This window comes from Palaemon carinicauda, chromosome 17, assembly GCF_036898095.1.
Source record: "Palaemon carinicauda isolate YSFRI2023 chromosome 17, ASM3689809v2, whole genome shotgun sequence".
NCBI lineage: Eukaryota > Metazoa > Arthropoda > Malacostraca > Decapoda > Palaemonidae > Palaemon > Palaemon carinicauda.
Window position 1 is genome coordinate 47,755,224 of NC_090741.1, and position 23,130 is coordinate 47,778,353.

Sequence of the window (23,130 nt, forward strand, 5' to 3'; positions counted from 1 at the left end):
TGAGTGGATTATAGAAACTTCAACTTTTTTAAGGCCATTTTGTATGATGTAAGCTGGCTATTTGTTGTTGAAAAATAATTGCCTTAATTTTACTATTTTATAAGATCCTAGTTGAAATGTAGCAGTGAATATTATCTTTTTGACATGCGGAATGCAATGGGGTTTCACTTTAAGAAAATACAATTCACTGTACTATATTATGGTATATCATACATTTGAGTGACTAATTTTTAATCATTGTGTTACTAAATGTGCTTATGTACATTCTATTTAAGAGAAAAGATTTTTATGAGTCATTCTGGTATGATATATCCTCAATAAATAAATGATCTTATGTTAAATTATTGGAGTGTGATTTTATTTGTGCAAATGTTATTGTAATTGCTGTTAATCTTATTATCGTCATTAATTTGAGTTGAGACTTTCATGAGTAAGAAAATTGTTAAGGGCAGTACCCTCATTTGAAAAAAAATCAGAACTGCTCAATGGGAAAAAAATATTACTTAACAGTATATGCTTTGTTTTGTCTATTTCTAAAAACTCCTATCATCTTAGATATGAACTGATTTTATAACTGACCCTGTAGTGTACTAAATGTTCAGTGTACTGAATGTTATGAAAAAGATGTCAACATTTGAAAACCGAAAGGGAAAAAATAAGCTCGAATTTCCGTTGGAATTTCATCTAAAAAATGAAATTAAAGATCCTTTATCAGTCTCTCTCAACAAACAGGAAGAAGAGAATATTTTGGGTTCTAGCACTGAAATAGTAAATCCATTGTCTGCATTCAGACAAGAAGAAAATGTGGTTGGTTGCAGTGCAGAAGATGTAGATCAATTATCAATCTCTTCGGTTAGGCAAGAAGAAAAGGATGTTTTTAGCTGTTGTGTAGCCACGAATACATCTGTGCCTTTTAATCCAATTGTGATATTCAAGACAGAACCAGAGGTATGTGAAAGTAGTGAAGAAACAGAAGTGAATGAGGATAGCAAAAAAGTGAAAAATGCAGGTGAAACTCTAGGAAAAGATGCAGCAATTAAAATTAAACAGGAGGAGTTACTGAGTAATGTGTATGAAGAACCTCCCAATCAGGAAAGTCATATCAAGAGTGACACAAAGATTGGCTATGGGAAAAAATCTTTCATTTGTGTAAACTGCGGAAAACAATTTCGTATGAAATCACAACTTAAAATTCACATGCACGGTCACTCCGGAGAGAAGCCATTTAAATGTAGTGATTGTGGGAAAGCATTTACTTGGAAAAAAGGTTTAATTAGGCATATGAATAGTCATACTGGCATAAAGCCATTTGTATGCAGCGAGTGTGGTAAAGCATACGCCAAGAAATGTAGTCTTCTATCTCACTTGAACATTCATGTGGGAGAGAAGCCCTTTAAATGTAGTGAATGTGGGAAAGCATACATAAACAAAAGTCATCTTACGAGTCACATGAAGGTTCACACGGGAGAAAACACCTGCAGCGAATGCGGAAAATCCTTTTCTCACACAAATGAGCTCAAGAGACATATGAATTGTCACACTGGAGAGAAGCCATTCTGCTGCACCGTTTGTGGGAAAGGATTTTCCGAGAATAGCTCCCTGAAAAAGCACATGAGGATGCACACGGGAGAGAAGCCTTTCTTGTGCACTGAATGCGGGAAAGCGTTTTCTCAAAGTAGTCATCTCTCGGTTCATATGAATAGTCATACGGGAGAGAAGCCTTTCAAGTGTAGTGAATGTGGGAAAGCATATTCTATCAAAAATAACTACATCAATCATATGATTATTCACACTGGCGAGGAGCCGTTTAGGTGTGGCGAATGTGGGAAAGCATTTTTCCCCAGAAGTAAACTCCTGAGACATATGAGAACTCACACTGGAGAGAAACCATATAATTGCAGCAAATGTGAGAGAGCGTATGCTGACAAACGTGATCTTGTAAGACATACAGCTAGCCATGTTGGAGATTAGCCACTTAGTCTCATTTATGGTGTAACAATTAAAGTGTTTCCTCATCACAAATGCACTTTTACTTATAAATAATGAATAGTCACACTTAAGAAAATTCATTTAGGTTCAATTTATGGGGGATAACATTCTCATTAAAGTTATTTCATAAGTTCAGCTTCAGTAAATATTTTTAGGTTCAATTAAGATGCTTTATAAAGTAAATCTCGCATTTCAAATGAACCATCACTCTAGCAGGAACCCTGGGAAAATGAAGGAAATCTTACATAGCTGATATATTTTCACAGTGATTACGAGCCATTCATTTGCCCTTACTAAATCTAAAAAACTCAAAACCTATACCTGTGTACATAAAATAGAAGCATTATCTTGCAATTACGAAATGACTGACTTTGATAAGCTACCAGTCCAAGCTAGTAGAGGAGTACAACTATGGTGAAAACATTTTTTAGTAATGATGAAAAATATTTTAATAATTTATTTCTATACTCGCCTGATGTTTATATCGCTTCTTTGCCAGAAGCTCGGTTTAATTGGTTCTTACCTGTAGAATTTTAAGAATTTTAATCTTTTCCCCATTTTCTTTTGTTTCAACAAATAAATACCATTAATAAAAATATTGAGCCCTCTAGTAGTATAATTGGTAGGGAGTACAGGTCGTATTGTTAGGTAAAATAACCTTCAGTTTTAAAGTTGAAATTATCCCTCCTCTTGATACTATTATTATTCAGTGGGGGGGGGGGGGGCATGTCTATGAACATCAGATGAATATAGAAGTAAGAAATTTTATTGATAAAATTCTATTAATTTCTATGAATCTCCCCTGAAGAGAGAGAGAGAGAGAGAGAGAGAGAGAGAGAGAGAGAGAGAGAGAGAGAGAGAGAGAGAGAGAGAGAGAGAGAGAAATTCCATTGCAATTAATGCAATGAGGCTATGGGTTACTAACCTGGTTTAAATTACTTGTCTAGCTTACTTCGATAAGGCGTTTGAAATACTGTATGGGATTCCAGATTTTTTACTTACGTAAATAAAAATTCAATACAGTACTGTCTGTAGATTGCCTTTTTAAGACAATGTTTTGCAACACTGACTTGATATGCGATTGAACTGCTACTAAAAATTTAAAAGAAAGATTTCTACAAAAAAGTCAGGGAAGTAGCTGCATTCCTAATATAATGTAGCTTCACTCGAGTATTTTATGATTTAGATCCAACTCCTTGTGCATTTTTGTGGCCAACTTCTTAGCTAGGAACCCCAGATCTTTTTGGTTAGCGGGCGACTACGGACGTTCAATCCACAGAATAACTGTATAACTCTTACTGGACAAAGAGAACTATTCTCTACCGAACTGTCTTCATCCAATTGTAGTGAAATGTGACAAAATTGAGACACACTCCTAGTCTTAAAATCCTTTGCCTTTACTACCTTTCATCTGTCCAAATAGAACTCTACTGAACTGCCTTCATCCAGTTTTAGTGAAAGGATGTGATAAAATTGAGGAAGACTTTTAGTCTTGAAATATTTTTTTGCCCTGAAGGAAGGTAAAAGAGACAAGATCATAATGTATTCTCCAAAGCCTACCTTGCTCGACAATGCTATTAATTCAATCATGCGTTTAACCGACGCTAGCCCTTACTAAATGGTGTAGATGACCCCTAAGTTACCACATGAGCATTTAGAATTTAGGCCTGAAATATTACTCTGAATCTAAAACTGGGTTGATTTCTAAGCTACTCAAAAAGAAGCTATTGGTGGTCTTATTCGCCATGAAATTAAGGAATCGAGGGGTTTATGCTGCACTGTTAAGAAACAGTTGTCTCAGAATATTTTCATGAAATGATCACATCATAACATACTTTAAAAACGTGATGTCTGTTTAAGATTTCTAGTGTGCTAAGTCCTAACCAGTGTTGCCAGATGGGTTAGTCTAAAAATCCCCAAAACTCATGATAAAAAATCCCCAAAGCAACCCCAAAATCCCCATTTCCACAAATATATTTTCTTCTGATCATGTAGGCTTTACTAATACAGAAATTATCCATTATACTTCATATAAGTGCAAGCAAACTGATTGACACAATATTAAGGTCTACTCATCTTTGTTCCTAATTTCATAGAAATTTGTACAGAATATCCCCATGAGATACTCAAAATCCCTAAATCTAGGGATAAATCTCCATATCTGGCAACACTGGTCCTAACTCTGACCCTGTTTATAACTGGAATATTAATAAACTGGAATATTAGTGTTGTGTACATGCTGAGGTTTGAGTCTCAAGTGTCAACCATGTGTAATGGCCCCTTCCAAGGGATATCAATGTCTACGTACCAACACCTCCCAAGAGAAGTAATGGCCGAGAGATATTCATGCATTTAATTGGAAAATTGCCCTTTTATTATTAATAATTATGATTCTTAATTAATACAGATAATCCAATTTATTGTTTTAAGTAATTTTTACAGCTTGACTCATAAGGGTAATAAAAACTTGCGTGTAAGCAATTACCACAAAGTAAATCTTTAAAGAACATGAGACCTAGCTAGTAAGCGAATGAAAACATAGTTTTCCAGAATGAACACGAGATGAGCTTTTACCATATCAATAACACAACATCTAAAAGACTATCTATGATATGACAAACAATTCTCAGAATTAAAAATAAATTTTTAAAAATTTTTACTGTAGCGAAAGGTGGGATATAAGGATCCAGCTACCAAACTCTGTCTTCTACGTCGTAATCAGATGGCATACAGAGCGGCTAGAATTGTGGAAATGCAAATACAGATAATCAACTAGAGGGGCACTCAGAAGAGTGCAGACTTCCGCGGCATCTTATTTCTAAACCCTTTGCTTGACCTTAACCTTGGACATAGGACCTTCAAAATTTAATCATTTCCATGTCTCAACATAACAATTAATCCATTAGTTTCACTACTCTACGAGTATAATTATGACCTCCGCCATGGCAGCTTATTTCTTGACCTTTTGCTTGACCTTGACATTTGATCTAGGACTTTGAAAATTTAATCACTTCCACATCTCAACATAACAATTAATCCCTGAAAGCTTCACTACTCTATGAGTAAAATTGTGGCCAGGAAGTTGTTCACAAAAACAAACGGACAAATAGGGGAGAAAACATAAAACTCTCAAACTTCGTTGGCAGAGGTAAATATATTGTTTACTATACAGTATGTCTTCTTTTACAGCCAGACTCGTAAAGGTAACAAAAACTTGAGTAAGAAATTACCACAGTAAAGTATAGTAAACACGCGATGAACAAGAGGCCGAGCTTGTAAGCGAACGAAAATGCACTGTCATCTGGAATGATCACGATGTAACCTACCAACTGAGCTGAAACCTCACCAATAACATAAAATTTGAAAGAGCATTAACAACATGAAATACTATTTCCTAAACTAAAACAATATTGTTTAGACACGCTTACTTTAGCATGAGGTGGGATACAAGGATCCAGCTACCCAATTCAGTCTTCTGCCTTGTTATTTTTTGGGCTCAGGCCATGTCGTCGTGATGGAAGTTCCTTCGATGGTAGCTTCCTAGGTATATATATATACCTAGGAAGCTACCATCGAAGGAACTTCCATCAGGACGACATGGCTACCTCACCCAAAAATAGATTTTTCGCTTCGCTCAAAATCCGTTTAGATGCCATTTACAGTAGAGGCTAGAATTGTGGTAATGCAATGGTTAAGGTACAGAAAGAATAATATAAATTAAGAAATCGAGACTCTAACAGAAAGAACTCAACTCTGTAAGGTGCAGTGAACATTCAGAACCCATACTGAAGGAATATTAAGTAACTAGGACCACTAGGCTTGACTAATGAAGTTACAGTATGTTATTACAAACAACTGGGGAAGTAAGTGAAATTTACAACTCATGAGAGAAAATAAAAACTATATAGGTTTATCTTTAAACTGGCAGGTAAGTGAGCATGACATGTCATAATGTTAACCACTCGGAAAACCCCAAAAACATCTATTTTACTACAAACAGAATCTGGTGTTCCAGGCAGTCGTCCATCCAAGTACTGACCAGCCCCAACATTGCATAATTTCGCTGGCAGGACGAGAAGCGTGTTTTCAACATGCTATGGCCATTGACTTCACTCTGTAATTCGCATTGACTAGAATTACTTTCCATGGCTGGTATGAGCAACAAAAGGCAGCCACTCTGTTTACACTATGCGAGTATAAGGCTTACATCATTGCAGTATATACTCTCTGGTTCCATAAACACTAACTTGAAACATAAATGCTACTAGGAACTGTGAGATATTGTATTCCTCACAACATTTATTAAAACCTCAGTGCTTTCCCTGTGCAGCAAGCTAGCCAAACAAGTATTAAATTAAGATGCCATAAAAACTTGTACAATTTTAGTTGAAACTTTATTAACTTCCTCAGAGTTTAAAGGAATCATACGACATGCCACGCCAACCCCATAGGTAATATGAGACTAATGAGAAGCGCTCACTTTAGTGAGTGGAAGGATATTAGGATCAGAACAACCTAATCGGTCCTTTGCCTCACAATCTAGCTCTTATAGAGTGACTAGAATTGTGGAATGCAAGGGGTATTCAGCAGCAGACGGAAAACTAAAATGTGTAAAGATTTCGAGGCTCTTGTGACGCTTTCTAATATGGAAAGCACAGTGTACATCAGAAACCATACCTAATTTAACACTATTAATATTAGATTGACCTTGGGGGTTTAGGTCAGGTTGGTCAAAGGGGTGTGAATGACCAGAATGATCATAATCAAAGGGTATTCACAGGACTTCAGATGTTTAATAAAGCAGTCAAGGGGTGTCGAGAGCTTATGAAGCTCATCACTATCGAAATATGATATCTTATGTTCCCCAAAGGTGAAGGCATGTCATTATCATCCTTATCTTGGTTAGTATACAAATCAATAAATGATATAAGAAGTAAAACTACTACAAAATATCTTAAACTGTGATAAATCCCAAATAACAAAAACCAAATTGGTTCATTATCATATCTCGTCGTGCCAGTACTGGATCCATTGCTTGGCCGCTTCATTGGTATTCAAGAGGTCTTGATCTGTTCACATTCAGAAGGATGTGGAGCACTGTTTGCACAGGATAGCCACATTGACACTCACGAGTGGATGAGAGTCACTATTTATAGGTGTTGCTCCCAGTCTTACCCACTCTACTACTTGCTCTTTTCAAGGGGGCCGGCCAGAATGCAAATACATGGGGGTAAAGGAAGAAAAACACAAAATCCTGAAAAAATTCACTGTTGATAAGGATGCTCTAAGCTGTTGCTGACAACATTGCTAAGGATGCTCTCAGCTGTTGCTGACAACATTGCTAAGGATACTCTCAGCTGTTGCTGACAACATTGCTAAGGATGCTCTCAGCTATTGCTGACACATTGTTAAAGATGCTCTCAGCTGTTGCTGACAACATTGCTAAGGATGCTTTCAGCTGTTGCTGACAACATTGCTAAGGATGCTCTCAGCTATTGCTGACACATTGCTAAGGATGCTCTCAGCTGTTGCTGACAACATTGCTAAGGATGCTCTCAGCTATTGCTGACACATTGTTAAGGATGCTCTCAGCTGTTGCTGGCAACATTGCTAAGGATGCTCTCAGCTGTTGCTGACACATTGCTAAGGATGCTATCAGGTGTTAATGATAACACTGTTAAGGGGCCCGGCTGGAATACCAATATACTGGGGTATAGGAAGAAGAAAAATCCTAAAAAAATTCAGAGCTTCGTATGGCAATGGAGAATGCATATACGAAATATTGTGTAAAAATTCCTCTTACTTTCATAGTTACAGGGTAATTAGTAAAAGTAACTGAATAAACCATAAACATTGTTCCCTACAAGAAAATGCAGTATTTATTCTGTTATCGTAAATTTTGATAATTATTACATTTTAATGTAAAAGAAATTGTGAACAATGGCATCTGTATAACTTCCACGAGTCCCAGACGATGTATTTATCACACCCTTTGCCCTTCAGTCCTACCACAAACCTCAGAGAAAGTACATGCCCGAGTTTGACCTATGACATTCATTCATTTTTACGTTTGTTTTTCTAATTTTCGAAAAGAATTTCATCATTTCAAAGAGGAAAAGACAATTTCAACATCTTGCTAATATAAGGAAGAAGAAAATTTGCTCTATTAAGAGTTTATAAGAGGGTAATATGGGTAGTGCACACAAACAGAGAGAGAGAGAGAGAGAGAGAGAGAGAGAGAGAGAGAGAGAGAGAGAGAGAGAGAGAGAGAGAGAGAGAGAGGAGCAGCCACCTTGCCTCACAGGAGCCAAAAGAAGCAAGATATTGAGCAAAAGGATCTTCATTTATGATTAAATTATGATAAATAACTTTGTTTTCTTTTGTTACTACCACAAAAAGGACATAAAATTCATAATAATCATGATTTATCAATATAGTCTTTGTACAAATACAAAGAAAAGCTTTGAACACCCATATCTCAAAACTATAGTTATTGACCTTCAAATTCAATAGTCTCCCTTAGTTTTAAAGATATAGCATTGAAATTTGGTATAGAACTTAGAAATACAATATAAAACAATGAAATTAATCCATTTTTTCCAATTTGTGTTTCATTTTTTTTCTTATTTTTTCCCCTGATTTTTAGGGTTTATTTTTTTACCATAATGAAAAAATTCATATCTGGCAAAAAATTTCTTTTAGAAAAAACTCTTCATATGATTAGAGGTCTATATCAGGTCTATTTAGGGTAGCAATCCCAGACCTTAGTAATAATTATCAAGGGACGAGATAGAATTTGAAAAACACTAATTTTCAGGATAAATCGCCCTGCCGTCGCAAAACCGAATGTCAGAGGCAAAAATCCTATGCAGTTTGGAGATGTCCTAAGTCACCTCATTAAGTGGTATGAATGTCAAAGTCCTGTCATTAAAAATCGACATTACCTGACCGGCCCTCTTAATGTTACTCAGCCTTTTCTTTAGAGGTTTGTTCCACCCGGGAGTTGTTCACTTGGGCTCTGGATGGCAGCATTTGGTGGGTAGTGGTTCTATTCTCTCCACTTTTCAAGGCTATGTTGAACTGACTGCTCTGGATCTAAACTATGAATGGTCATAAAGCTCTTCTGGACTTCAGTCTTCTTGCTGAGGCCCTATGATCAAAGAGGAGGTATTTCGTATCATTATCTTGACAATGCTTCTGTGTCTTGACTCGACAGTTTCTGTCGCTTTGCGGATGTGTGGTGGTGAAATGCCCGCCAATCTGTAGAGTGTGGGAAGTGGTTAATTTGTAGCAAAAAGAAAGTTTGGAGTGGCATTATAAATGTTACTGTTAATCTAGTTGATAATTGTGATTGATTTAAAAATTAATATCAAATCATCATCATCATCATCTCCTCCTATGCCTATTGACGCAAAGGGCCTCGGTTAGATTTCACCAGTTGTCTCTATCTTGAGCTTTTAAAACAATACTTCTTCATTCATCATCTCCTACTTCACGCTTCCCAGTCCTCAGCCAAATAGGCCTGGGTCTTCCAACTCTTCTATTGCCTTGTGAAGCCCAGTTGAAAGTTTGGTAAACTAATCTTTCTTGGGGAGTGCAAAGAGCATGCCCAAACCATCTCCATCTACGCCTCACCATGATCTCGTCCACATATGGGACTCTGGTAATCTCTCTTATAGTTTCATTTCTAATCCTGTCCTGCCATTTAACTCCCGATATTCTTCTGAGGGCTTTGTTCTCAAATCTACAAAATCTATTTGATAATGTTTTATTGTCATACCACAACTCCTGTCCATACAGTAACACCGATCTCACTAAACTGATATGTATCCTGACTTTTATATGTAATTTCAGGTGATTTGATTTCAAAATTTTACCTAACCTAGCCATTGTCTGATTTTTTTTTTCAATCCTTCATTAAACTCAAATTCTGAAGATCCTGTATTAGATATCATAGTTCCTAAATATTTGAATGATTTGACCTCATTTATACTATCTCCTTCCAATGATATTTCATCTTCCACTGCATATTCCCCTCTCATCTTCTCTGTCTTTCTTTTATCTTAAGCACAACCTCGTGAGATATTTCATGCATTCTGGCAAGCATGAATTGCAAATCCTGTGGTGTTCTGCTAATAAGAACACCATTAGCATACTCTAGGTCTGCTAATTTCCTATTAACAATCCAGTCCAATCCTTCTCCACCATCTCAGACTGTTCTATGCATTACAAAATCTAGGAGGAGGATAAACAACATAGGTGACAACACATCCCCTTGGAGTACTCGGCTGTTCACTGGAAATTCATTTGATAGGATTCCATTATCATTAATTTTGCACTTGCTATGCTCATGAACAGACTTCATAAAATTCACATATTTAAGATTAATTCCATGACGCAGGCCTCTCCACAAAATGGCTGGTGCGCACTATCAAAAGCTTTTTCATAATGCCATCAAAAGTGGATTTCTATATTTTACGCATTGCTGTACAACATGTCTTGAAATGAAACTTTGGTCAGTACACCTTCTACATTTTCTAAATCCTGCTTGTTCATCTCTCAGCTTTTCATCAATCTCTCTCTCTCTCTCTCTCTCTCTCGTCTCTTTAGAATAAGCATAGGCCTACTATATATTTTCCTAACATCAAACATAATATATATATATATATATATATATATATATATATATATATATATATATATATATATATATACATATATATATACATATATATATTTTTCTAAGTGTCGGCCAGTAGGGACTAAGATGCTATTGAGCACATAGTCACAGGAATCTCTTGAGACGGTATTATTATTATTATTATTATTATTATTGTTATTATTACTTGCTAAGCTAGAACCCTAGCTGGAAAAATAGGATGCTGTGAGCCCAGGGGCCCCAACATGGAAAATAGCCCAGTGAGGAAAGGAAACAAGGAAAAATAACAAATTTAAGAACAGAAACATTAAAATAAATATTTCCTATATAAATTATGGTAAAACTTAAACAAAACAAGAAGAAGAGAAATTAAAGTAGTATGCCTGAGTGTATCCTCAAGCAAGAGAACTCTAACCCAAGACAGTGGAAGATAATGGTACAGAGGCTATGGCACTACCCAAGACTAGAGAACAATGGTTTTATTTTGGAGCGTCCTTCTCCTAAAAGAGCTGCTTAATATAGCTGAAGAGTCTCTTCTACCCTTATCAAGAGGAAAGTGGCCTACTTAACAATTAAAATGCAGTAGTTAACCCCTTGGGTGAAGAAGAATTGTTTTGTAATTTCAGTGCTGTCAGGTGTATGAGGACAGAGGGGAATCTGTAAAGAATATGACAGACTATTCGGTGTATGTGTAGGCAAGGGGAAAGTGAACCGTAACCAGAGAGAAGGATCCAATGTAGTATTGTCTGGCCAATCAAAGGACTTCATAACTCTCTAGCGGTAGTATCTCTAAGGGTGGCTGGTGCCCTGGCCAACATAATACTTTAAAGTCGCAGGAATCTATTGAGACGGTATCGGTAAGTTTAAACTGACTGACATAGATAAAGAATAAAACCGAATATTTCCAGTAAAACTGCTTCCATGAGACAATTTGATATAAAATGACACAAGCCTAATTGCCATTTATTCGATATAAAATGACACAAGCCTAATTGCCATTTATTTAATATAAAATGACACAAGCCTAATTGCCATTTATTTAATATAAAATGACACAAGCCTAATTGCCATTTATTCGATATAAAATGACACAAGCCTAATTGCCATTTATTCGATATAAAATGACACAAGCCTAATTGCCATTTATTTAATATAAAATGACACAAGCCTAATTGCCATTTATTCGATATAAAATGACACAAGCCTAATTGCCATTTATTCGATATAAAATGACACAAGCCTAATTGCCATTTATTCGATATAAAATGACACAAGCCTAATTGCCATTTATTCGATATAAAATGACACAAGCCTAATTGCCATTTATTCGATATAAAAGGACACAAGCCTAATTGCCATTTATTCGATATAAAATGACACAAGCCTAATTGCCATTTATTCGATATAAAATGACACAAGCCTAATTGCCATTTATTTAATATAAAATGACACAAGCCTAATTGCCATTTATTCGGCCACAAGCCTAATTGCCATTTATTCGATATAAAATGACACAAGCCTAATTGCCATTTATTCGATATAAAATGACACAAGCCTAATTGCCATTTATTCGATATAAAATGACACAAGCCTAATTGCCATTTATTCGATATAAAATGACACAAGCCTAATTGCCATTTCTGCCCCTGGACTATAACTGACCAAGTTATAATCTTTTGCAAAATATATTACAATCAAATTATATAACTCGCCGATGCGTATAAGAGGAGTCGAAATGTTGGAAAAAAGTCTATGTAAATTATAGTAAAAACGATAAATTTATTATAGAATAATATTTATGGTTTTCTACGGCTCATTTCGCAGTGAAATTAGTATAATGTGTACAGGAGTTTAAAGGTTTAAAAGGTCGTTCATGAATGGCAGAGGCAAGGGACAGTGACATTGCCCTAACAATCAGGACAATGCCCTAGAGACTGGCCATATATTATATGATTAGCGCCAAAGCCTCCTTTCCAGCCAAGCTAGTACCAAGGAGGGCCAGGCAGTAGCTGCTGATGACTCAGCAAATAGACCTATAGGCATTAAACCCCCCAACCTTAGCTCACAAGGATGGTAAGGTTGCAGACACTAATGGCACTAACGAGTCTGAGCGGGACTCGAACCCCCGTCTGGCAAACACCAGGCAGAGACGTTATCAATCAGGCCACATCTGTTAATACATAAAATCAAGCTGACTTCACAGTACGCAGAGGTGGGCATGTGTGCAAGCAAATATCTGGAGTTCTGTCGGCGGCTCAGCGCAACTGATTAATAGTCGTTAGTCGAGCAGGAGTGAGAGCGGACTGAAAGGCAAGTAGGCTCCAGTATTATAACATTTCTCTCCATAGATTTCTCCCATATAGAGTGTACCTTCATATCCTTATACGATAATTTTAAGGCTCATGTACGATAATCCAGTGGATATAATCTGGCAACCCTGCCTTAACGGTTTCTCGGAGTTTTTATGGAATGTCTTGTTTGACATAGATTAATGAAATATAAATTTGCATCTATGAAAATTATCAAATCACAATTAAGGTATAATGTCAGCACCGAAATGATGGGAAAAAATTGATTATAAAATGTGAGATTCGTTGGCAAATATCAAAATGTAGAACGATCTTCCTAATCGGGTAGTTGAATTGGTAGAACTTCAAAAGTTCAAATAAGCAGCAAATGTTTTTATGTTGGACAGGCTGAAATGTATATTTTTATAGTTTATAGGGGTAAAATAAAGAGGTTGGACTGCAAAACGAAAGTGAGAAGAAATGGAGGTTTAGTGGAAGGCTAAGAAGTGAGTGCAGCTAGGGGTAGACTAAAGAGGTTGGACTACAAAACGAAAGTGAGAAGAAATGGAGGTTTAGTGGAAGGCTAAGAAGCGAGTGCAGCTAGGGGTAGACTAAAGAGGTCGGACTACAAAACGAAAGTGAGAAGAAATGGAGGTTTAGTGGAAGGCTAAGAAGCGAGTGCAGCTAGGGGTAGACTAAAGAGGTCGGACTACAAAACGAAAGTGAGAAGAAATGGAGGTTTAGTGGAAGGCTAAGAAGCGAGTGCAGCTAGGGGTAGACTAAAGAGGTCGGACTACAAAACGAAAGTGAGAAGAAATGGAGGTTTAGTGGAAGGCTAAGAAGCGAGTGCAGCTAGGGGTAGACTAAAGAGGTCGGACTACAAAACGAAAGTGAGAAGAAATGGAGGTTTAGTGGAAGGCTAAGAAGCGAGTGCAGCTAGGGGTAGACTAAAGAGGTTGGACTGCAAAACGAAAGTGAGAAGAAATGGAGGTTTAGTGGAAGGCTAAGAAGCGAGTGCAGCTAGGGGTAGACTAAAGAGGTTGGACTGCAAAACGAAAGTGAGAAGAAATGGAGGTTTAGTGGAAGGCTAAGAAGCGAGTGCAGCTAGGGCTAGAATAAAGAGGTTGGACTGCAAAACGAAAGTGAGAAGAAACGGAGGTTTAGTGGAAGGCTAAGAAGCGAGTGCAGCTAGGGGTAGACTAAAGAGGTCGGACTACAAAACGAAAGTGAGAAGAAATGGAGGTTTAGTGGAAGGCTAAGAAGCGAGTGCAGCTAGGGGTAGACTAAAGAGGTCGGACTACAAAACGAAAGTGAGAAGAAATGGAGGTTTAGTGGAAGGCTAAGAAGCGAGTGCAGCTAGGGGTAGACTAAAGAGGTCGGACTACAAAACGAAAGTGAGAAGAAATGGAGTTTTAGTGGAAGGCTAAGAAGCGAGTGCAGCTAGGGGTAGACTAAAGAGGTTGGACTGCAAAACGAAAGTGAGAAGAAATGGAGGTTTAGTGGAAGGCTAAGAAGCGAGTGCAGCTAGGGGTAGACTAAAGAGGTTGGACTGCAAAACGAAAGTGAGAAGAAATGGAGGTTTAGTGGAAGGCTAAGAAGCGAGTGCAGCTAGGGCTAGAATAAAGAGGTTGGACTGCAAAACGAAAGTGAGAAGAAACGGAGGTTTAGTGGAAGGCTAAGAAGCGAGTGCAGCTAGGGGTAGACTAAAGAGGTCGGACTACAAAACGAAAGTGAGAAGAAATGGAGGTTTAGTGGAAGGCTAAGAAGCGAGTGCAGCTAGGGGTAGACTAAAGAGGTTGGACTGCAAAACGAAAGTGAGAAGAAATGGAGGTTTAGTGGAAGGCTAAGAAGCGAGTGCAGCTAGGGGTAGACTAAAGAGGTTGGACTGCAAAACGAAAGTGAGAAGAAATGGAGGTTTAGTGGAAGGCTAAGAAGCGAGTGCAGCTAGGGCTAGAATAAAGAGGTTGGACTGCAAAACGAAAGTGAGAAGAAACGGAGGTTTAGTGGAAGGCTAAGAAGCGAGTGCAGCTAGGGGTAGACTAAAGAGGTCGGACTACAAAACGAAAGTGAGAAGAAATGGAGGTTTAGTGGAAGGCTAAGAAGCGAGTGCAGCTAGGGGTAGACTAAAGAGGTTGGACTGCAAAACGAAAGTGAGAAGAAACGGAGGTTTAGTGGAAGGCTAAGAAGCGAGTGCAGCTAGGGCTAGAATAAAGAGGTTGGACTGCAAAACGAAAGTGAGAAGAAATGGAGGTTTAGTGGAAGGCTAAGAAGCGAGTGCAGCTAGGGGTAGACTAAAGAGGTCGGACTACAAAACGAAAGTGAGAAGAAATGGAGGTTTAGTGGAAGGCTAAGAAGCGAGTGCAGCTAGGGGTAGAGCGGGCAGCATCTAGGGGTAGACTACAGAGGTTGGACTGCAAATCGAAAGTGAGAAGAAATGGAGGTTTAGTGGAAGGCTAAGAAGCGAGTGCAGCTAGGGGTAGACTAAAGAGGTTGGACTGCAAAACGAAAGTGAGAAGAAATGGAGGTTTAGTGGAAGGCTAAGAAGCGAGTGCAGCTAGGGGTAGACTAAAGAGGTTGGACTGCAAAACGAAAGTGAGAAGAAATGGAGGTTTAGTGGAAGGCTAAGAAGCGAGTGCAGCTAGGGGTAGACTAAAGAGGTTGGACTGCAAAACGAAAGTGAGAAGAAATGGAGGTTTAGTGGAAGGCTAAGAAGCGAGTGCAGCTAGGGGTAGACTAAAGAGGTTGGACTGCAAAACGAAAGTGAGAAGAAACGGAGGTTTAGTGGAAGGCTAAGAAGCGAGTGCAGCTAGGGCTAGAATAAAGAGGTTGGACTGCAAAACGAAAGTGAGAAGAAATGGAGGTTTAGTGGAAGGCTAAGAAGCGAGTGCAGCTAGGGGTAGACTAAAGAGGTTGGACTGCAAAACGAAAGTGAGAAGAAATGGAGGTTTAGTGGAAGGCTAAGAAGCGAGTGCAGCTAGGGGTAGACTAAAGAGGTTGGACTGCAAAACGAAAGTGAGAAGAAACGGAGGTTTAGTGGAAGGCTAAGAAGCGAGTGCAGCTAGGGGTAGACTAAAGAGGTTGGACTGCAAAACGAAAGTGAGAAGAAACGGAGGTTTAGTGGAAGGCTAAGAAGCGAGTGCAGCTAGGGGTAGACTAAAGAGGTTGGACTGCAAAACGAAAGTGAGAAGAAAAGGAGGTATAGTGGAAGGCTAAGAAGCGAGTGCAGCTAGGGGTAGACTAAAGAGGTTGGACTGCAAAACGAAAGTGAGAAGAAATGGAGGTTTAGTGGAAGGCTAAGAAGCGAGTGCAGCTAGGGCTAGAATAAAGAGGTTGGACTGCAAAACGAAAGTGAGAAGAAATGGAGGTTTAGTGGAAGGCTAAGAAGCGAGTGCAGCTAGGGGTAGACTAAAGAGGTTGGACTGCAAAACGAAAGTGAGAAGAAAAGGAGGTATAGTGGAAGGCTAAGAAGCGAGTGCAGCTAGGGGTAGACTAAAGAGGTTGGACAGCAAAACGAAAGTGAGAAGAAAAGGAGGTATAGTGGAAGGCTAAGAAGCGAGTGCAGCTAGGGCTAGAATAAAGAGGTTGGACAGCAAAACGAAAGTGAGAAGAAATGTAGGTTTAGTGGAAGGCTAAGAAGCGAGTGCAGCTAGGGGTAGACTAAAGAGGTTGGACTGCAAAACGAAAGTGAGAAGAAACGGAGGTTTAGTGGAAGGCTAAGAAGCGAGTGCAGCTAGGGGTAGACTAAAGAGGTTGGACTGCAAAACGAAAGTGAGAAGAAACGGAGGTTTAGTGGAAGGCTAAGAAGCGAGTGCAGCTAGGGGTAGACTAAAGAGGTTGGACTGCAAAACGAAAGTGAGAAGAAATGGAGGTTTAGTGGAAGGCTAAGAAGCGAGTGCAGCTAGGGGTAGACTAAAGAGGTTGGACTGCAAAACGAAAGTGAGAAGAAATGGAGGTTTAGTGGAAGGCTAAGAAGCGAGTGCAGCTAGGGGTAGACTAAAGAGGTTGGACTGCAAAACGAAAGTGAGAAGAAACGGAGGTTTAGTGGAAGGCTAAGAAGCGAGTGCAGCTAGGGCTAGAATAAAGAGGTTGGACTGCAAAACGAAAGTGAGAAGAAATGGAGGTTTAGTGGAAGGCTAAGAAGCGAGTGCAGCTAGGGGTAGACTAAAGAGGTTGGACTGCAAAACGAAAGTGAGAAGAAATGGAGGTTTAGTGGAAGGCTAAGAAGCGAGTGCAGCTAGGGGTAGACTAAAGAGGTTGGACTGCAAAACGAAAGTGAGAAGAAACGGAGGTTTAGTGGAAGGCTAAGAAGCGAGTGCAGCTAGGGGTAGACTAAAGAGGTTGGACTGCAAAACGAAAGTGAGAAGAAACGGAGGTTTAGTGGAAGGCTAAGAAGCGAGTGCAGCTAGGGGTAGACTAAAGAGGTTGGACTGCAAAACGAAAGTGAGAAGAAAAGGAGGTATAGTGGAAGGCTAAGAAGCGAGTGCAGCTAGGGGTAGACTAAAGAGGTTGGACTGCAAAACGAAAGTGAGAAGAAATGGAGGTTTAGTGGAAGGCTAAGAAGCGAGTGCAGCTAGGGGTAGACTAAAGAGGTTGGACTGCAAAACGAAAGTGAGAAGAAATGGAGGTTTAGTGGAAGGCTAAGAAGCGAGTGCAGCTAGGGCTAGAATAAAGAGGTTGGACTGCAAAACGAAAGTGAGAAGAAATGGAGGTTTAGTGGAAGGCTAAGAAGCAAGTGCAGCTAGGGCTAGAATAAAGAGGTTGGACTGCAAAACGAAAGTGAGAAGAAATGGAGGTTTAGTGGAAGGCTAAGAAGCAAGTGCAGCTAGGGGTAGACTAAAGAGGTTGGACTGCAAAACGAAAGTGAGAAGAAAAGGAGGTATAGTGGAAGGCTAAGAAGCGAGTGCAGCTAGGGGTAGACTAAAGAGGTTGGACAGCAAAACGAAAGTGAGAAGAAAAGGAGGTATAGTGGAAGGCTAAGAAGCGAGTGCAGCTAGGGCTAGAATAAAGAGGTTGGACTGCAAAACGAAAGTGAGAAGAAATGGAGGTTTAGTGGAAGGCTAAGAAGCAAGTGCAGCTAGGGGTAGACTAAAGAGGTTGGACTGCAAAACGAAAGTGAGAAGAAAAGGAGGTATAGTGGAAGGCTAAGAAGCGAGTGCAGCTAGGGGTAGACTAAAGAGGTTGGACTGCAAAACGAAAGTGAGAAGAAATGGAGGTTTAGTGGAAGGCTAAGAAGCGAGTGCAGCTAGGGCTAGAATAAAGAGGTTGGACTGCAAAACGAAAGTGAGAAGAAATGGAGGTTTAGTGGAAGGCTAAGAAGCAAGTGCAGCTAGGGGTAGACTAAAGAGGTTGGACTGCAAAACGAAAGTGAGAAGAAAAGGAGGTATAGTGGAAGGCTAAGAAGCGAGTGCAGCTAGGGGTAGACTAAAGAGGTTGGACAGCAAAACGAAAGTGAGAAGAAAAGGAGGTATAGTGGAAGGCTAAGAAGCGAGTGCAGCTAGGGCTAGAATAAAGAGGTTGGACAGCAAAACGAAAGTGAGAAGAAATGTAGGTTTAGTGGAAGGCTAAGAAGCGAGTGCAGCTAGGGGTAGACTAAAGAGGTTGGACTGCAAAACGAAAGTGAGAAGAAATGGAGGTTTAGTGGAAGGCTAAGAAGCGAGTGCAGCTAGGGGTAGACTAAAGAGGTTGGACTGCAAAACGAAAGTGAGAAGAAAAGGAGGTATAGTGGAAGGCTAAGAAGCGAGTGCAGCTAGGGGTAGACTAAAGAGGTTGGACAGCAAAACGAAAGTGAGAAGAAAAGGAGGTATAGTGGAAGGCTAAGAAGCGAGTGCAGCTAGGGCTAGAATAAAGAGGTTGGACAGCAAAACGAAAGTGAGAAGAAATGTAGGTTTAGTGGAAGGCTAAGAAGCGAGTGCAGCTAGGGGTAGACTAAAGAGGTTGGACTGCAAAACGAAAGTGAGAAGAAACGGAGGTTTAGTGGAAGGCTAAGAAGCGAGTGCAGCTAGGGGTAGACTAAAGAGGTTGGACTGCAAAACGAAAGTGAGAAGAAACGGAGGTTTAGTGGAAGGCTAAGAAGCGAGTGCAGCTAGGGGTAGACTAAAGAGGTTGGACAGCAAAACGAAAGTGAGAAGAAAAGGAGGTATAGTGGAAGGCTAAGAAGCGAGTGCAGCTAGGGGTAGACTAAAGAGGTTGGACAGCAAAACGAAAGTGAGAAGAAAAGGAGGTATAGTGGAAGGCTAAGAAGCGAGTGCAGCTAGGGCTAGAATAAAGAGGTTGGACAGCAAAACGAAAGTGAGAAGAAATGTAGGTTTAGTGGAAGGCTAAGAAGCGAGTGCAGCTAGGGGTAGACTAAAGAGGTTGGACTGCAAAACGAAAGTGAGAAGAAATGGAGGTTTAGTGGAAGGCTAAGAAGCGAGTGCAGCTAGGGGTAGACTAAAGAGGTTGGACTGCAAAACGAAAGTGAGAAGAAACGGAGGTTTAGTGGAAGGCTAAGAAGCGAGTGCAGCTAGGGGTAGACTAAAGAGGTTGGACTGCAAAACGAAAGTGAGAAGAAATGGAGGTTTAGTGGAAGGCTAAGAAGCGAGTGCAGCTAGGGGTAGACTAAAGAGGTTGGACTGCAAAACGAAAGTGAGAAGAAACGGAGGTTTAGTGGAAGGCTAAGAAGCGAGTGCAGCTAGGGGTAGACTAAAGAGGTTGGACTGCAAAACGAAAGTGAGAAGAAAAGGAGGTATAGTGGAAGGCTAAGAAGCGAGTGCAGCTAGGGCTAGAATAAAGAGGTTGGACAGCAAAACGAAAGTGAGAAGAAATGTAGGTTTAGTGGAAGGCTAAGAAGCGAGTGCAGCTAGGGGTAGACTAAAGAGGTTGGACTGCAAAACGAAAGTGAGAAGAAATGGAGGTTTAGTGGAAGGCTAAGAAGCGAGTGCAGCTAGGGGTAGACTAAAGAGGTTGGACTGCAAAACGAAAGTGAGAAGAAACGGAGGTTTAGTGGAAGGCTAAGAAGCGAGTGCAGCTAGGGGTAGACTAAAGAGGTCGGACTACAAAACGAAAGTGAGAAGAAATGGAGGTTTAGTGGAAGGCTAAGAAGCGAGTGCAGCTAGGGGTAGACTAAAGAGGTTGGACTGCAAAACGAAAGTGAGAAGAAACGGAGGTTTAGTGGAAGGCTAAGAAGCGAGTGCAGCTAGGGCTAGAATAAAGAGGTTGGACTGCAAAACGAAAGTGAGAAGAAACGGAGGTTTAGTGGAAGGCTAAGAAGCGAGTGCAGCTAGGGGTAGACTAAAGAGGTCGGACTGCAAAACGAAAGTGAGAAGAAATGGAGGTTTAGTGGAAGGCTAAGAAGCGAGTGCAGCTAGGGGTAGACTAAAGAGGTTGGACTGCAAAACGAAAGTGAGAAGAAACGGAGGTTTAGTGGAAGGCTAAGAAGCGAGTGCAGCTAGGGCTAGAATAAAGAGGTTGGACTGCAAAACGAAAGTGAGAAGAAACGGAGGTTTAGTGGAAGGCTAAGAAGCGAGTGCAGCTAGGGGTAGACTAAAGAGGTTGGACTGCAAAACGAAAGTGAGAAGAAAAGGAGGTATAGTGGAAGGCTAAGAAGCGAGTGCAGCTAGGGGTAGACTAAAGAGGTTGGACTGCAAAACGAAAGTGAGAAGAAATGGAGGTTTAGTGGAAGGCTAAGAAGCGAGTGCAGCTAGGGGTAGACTAAAGAGGTTGGACTGCAAAACGAAAGTGAGAAGAAACGGAGGTTTAGTGGAAGGCTAAGAAGCGAGTGCAGCTAGGGGTAGACTAAAGAGGTTGGACTGCAAAACGAAAGTGAGAAGAAACGGAGGTTTAGTGGAAGGCTAAGAAGCGAGTGCAGCTAGGGGTAGACTAAAGAGGTTGGACTGCAAAACGAAAGTGAGAAGAAACGGAGGTTTAGTGGAAGGCTAAGAAGCGAGTGCAGCTAGGGGTAGACTAAAGAGGTTGGACTGCAAAACGAAAGTGAGAAGAAAAGGAGGTATAGTGGAAGGCTAAGAAGCGAGTGCAGCTAGGGGTAGACTAAAGAGGTTGGACAGCAAAACGAAAGTGAGAAGAAATGTAGGTTTAGTGGAAGGCTAAGAAGCGAGTGCAGCTAGGGGTAGACTAAAGAGGTTGGACAGCAAAACGAAAGTGAGAAGAAATGTAGGTTTAGTGGAAGGCTAAGAAGCGAGTGCAGCTAGGGGTAGACTAAAGAGGTTGGACAGCAAAACGAAAGTGAGAAGAAATGTAGGTTTAGTGGAAGGCTAAGAAGCGAGTGCAGCTAGGGGTAGACTAAAGAGGTTGGACAGCAAAACGAAAGTGAGAAGAAATGTAGGTTTAGTGGAAGGCTAAGAAGCGAGTGCAGCTAGGGGTAGACTAAAGAGGTTGGACAGCAAAACGAAAGTGAGAAGAAATGGAGGTTTAGTGGAAGGCTAAGAAGCGAGTGCAGCTAGGGGTAGACTAAAGAGGTTGGACTGCAAAACGAAAGTGAGAAGAAACGGAGGTTTAGTGGAAGGCTAAGAAGCGAGTGCAGCTAGGGCTAGAATAAAGAGGTTGGACTGCAAAACGAAAGTGAGAAGAAATGTAGGTTTAGTGGAAGGCTAAGAAGCGAGTGCAGCTAGGGGTAGACTAAAGAGGTTGGACTGCAAAACGAAAGTGAGAAGAAACGGAGGTTTAGTGGAAGGCTAAGAAGCGAGTGCAGCTAGGGGTAGACTAAAGAGGTTGGACTGCAAAACGAAAGTGAGAAGAAACGGAGGTTTAGTGGAAGGCTAAGAAGCGAGTGCAGCTAGGGCTAGAATAAAGAGGTTGGACTGCAAAACGAAAGTGAGAAGAAACGGAGGTTTAGTGGAAGGCTAAGAAGCGAGTGCAGCTAGGGCTAGAATAAAGAGGTTGGACTGCAAAACGAAAGTGAGAAGAAACGGAGGTTTAGTGGAAGGCTAAGAAGCGAGTGCAGCTAGGGGTAGACTAAAGAGGTTGGACTGCAAAACGAAAGTGAGAAGAAAAGGAGGTATAGTGGAAGGCTAAGAAGCGAGTGCAGCTAGGGGTAGACTAAAGAGGTTGGACAGCAAAACGAAAGTGAGAAGAAATGTAGGTTTAGTGGAAGGCTAAGAAGCGAGTGCAGCTAGGGGTAGACTAAAGAGGTTGGACAGCAAAACGAAAGTGAGAAGAAATGGAGGTTTAGTGGAAGGCTAAGAAGCGAGTGCAGCTAGGGGTAGACTGAAGAGGTTGGACTGCAAAACGAAAGTGAGAAGAAACGGAGGTTTAGTGGAAGGCTAAGAAGCGAGTGCAGCTAGGGGTAGACTAAAGAGGTTGGACTGCAAAACGAAAGTGAGAAGAAAAGGAGGTATAGTGGAAGGCTAAGAAGCGAGTGCAGCTAGGGGTAGACTAAAGAGGTTGGACAGCAAAACGAAAGTGAGAAGAAATGTAGGTTTAGTGGAAGGCTAAGAAGCGAGTGCAGCTAGGGGTAGACTAAAGAGGTTGGACAGCAAAACGAAAGTGAGAAGGAACGGAGGTTTAGTGGAAGGCTAAAAAGCGAGTGCAGCTAGGGGTAGACTAAAGAGGTTGGACTACAAAACGAAAGTGAATAGGAACGGAGGTTTAGTGGAAGGCTAAGAAGGGAGTGCAGCTAGGGGTAGACTAAAGAGGTTGGACTACAAAACGAAAGTGAGAAGGAACGGAAGTTTAGTGGAAGGCTAAGAAGTGAGTGCAGCTAGGGGTAGACTAAAGAAGTTGGACTGCAAAACGAAAGTGAATAGGAACGGAGGTTTAGTGGAAGGCTAAGAAGTGAGTGCAGCTAGGGGTAGACTAAAGAGGTTGGACTACAAAACGAAAGTGAGAAGAAATGGAGGTTTAGTGGAAGGCTAAGAAGCGAGTGCAGCTAGGGGTAGACTAAAGAGGTTGGACTACAAAACGAAAGTGAGAAGAAATGGAGGTTTAGTGGAAGGCTAAGAAGCGAGTGCAGCTAGGGGTAGACTAAAGAGGTCGGACTACAAAACGAAAGTGAGAAGAAATGGAGGTTTAGTGGAAGGCTAAGAAGCGAGTGCAGCTAGGGGTAGACTAAAGAGGTCGGACTACAAAACGAAAGTGAGAAGAAATGGAGGTTTAGTGGAAGGCTAAGAAGCGAGTGCAGCTAGGGGTAGACTAAAGAGGTCGGACTACAAAACGAAAGTGAGAAGAAATGGAGGTTTAGTGGAAGGCTAAGAAGCGAGT

At 40.5% G+C, this 23,130-nt stretch overlaps 2 protein-coding genes across 4 annotated transcripts in view; both read left to right on the top strand.

Moving 5' to 3' along the window:
• The window catches only part of LOC137656727 (galactoside alpha-(1,2)-fucosyltransferase 2-like), a 71,913-nt gene that overhangs the window by 5,952 nt on the left and 42,831 nt on the right, over nucleotides 1-23,130 (top strand). The window contains exon 1 of one of the 3 annotated variants that reach the window (XM_068390966.1): nucleotides 12,866-12,958. The exons of 1 other annotated variant lie outside the window; for it this stretch is intronic. The gene's annotated coding sequence lies outside the window, so the exon portion shown is untranslated. Of the gene's footprint in view, nucleotides 1-12,865; nucleotides 12,963-23,130 lie in introns of those variants that run through there. One more of the 3 variants, XM_068390968.1, reaches the window with a different exon arrangement.
• Nucleotides 6-2,012, top strand: LOC137656725 (zinc finger protein OZF-like). The gene has a single exon (XM_068390964.1). The coding sequence runs from the start codon at nucleotides 595-597 to the stop codon at nucleotides 1,969-1,971; it is 1,377 nt and encodes a 458-aa protein (XP_068247065.1). The 5' UTR covers nucleotides 6-594; the 3' UTR covers nucleotides 1,972-2,012.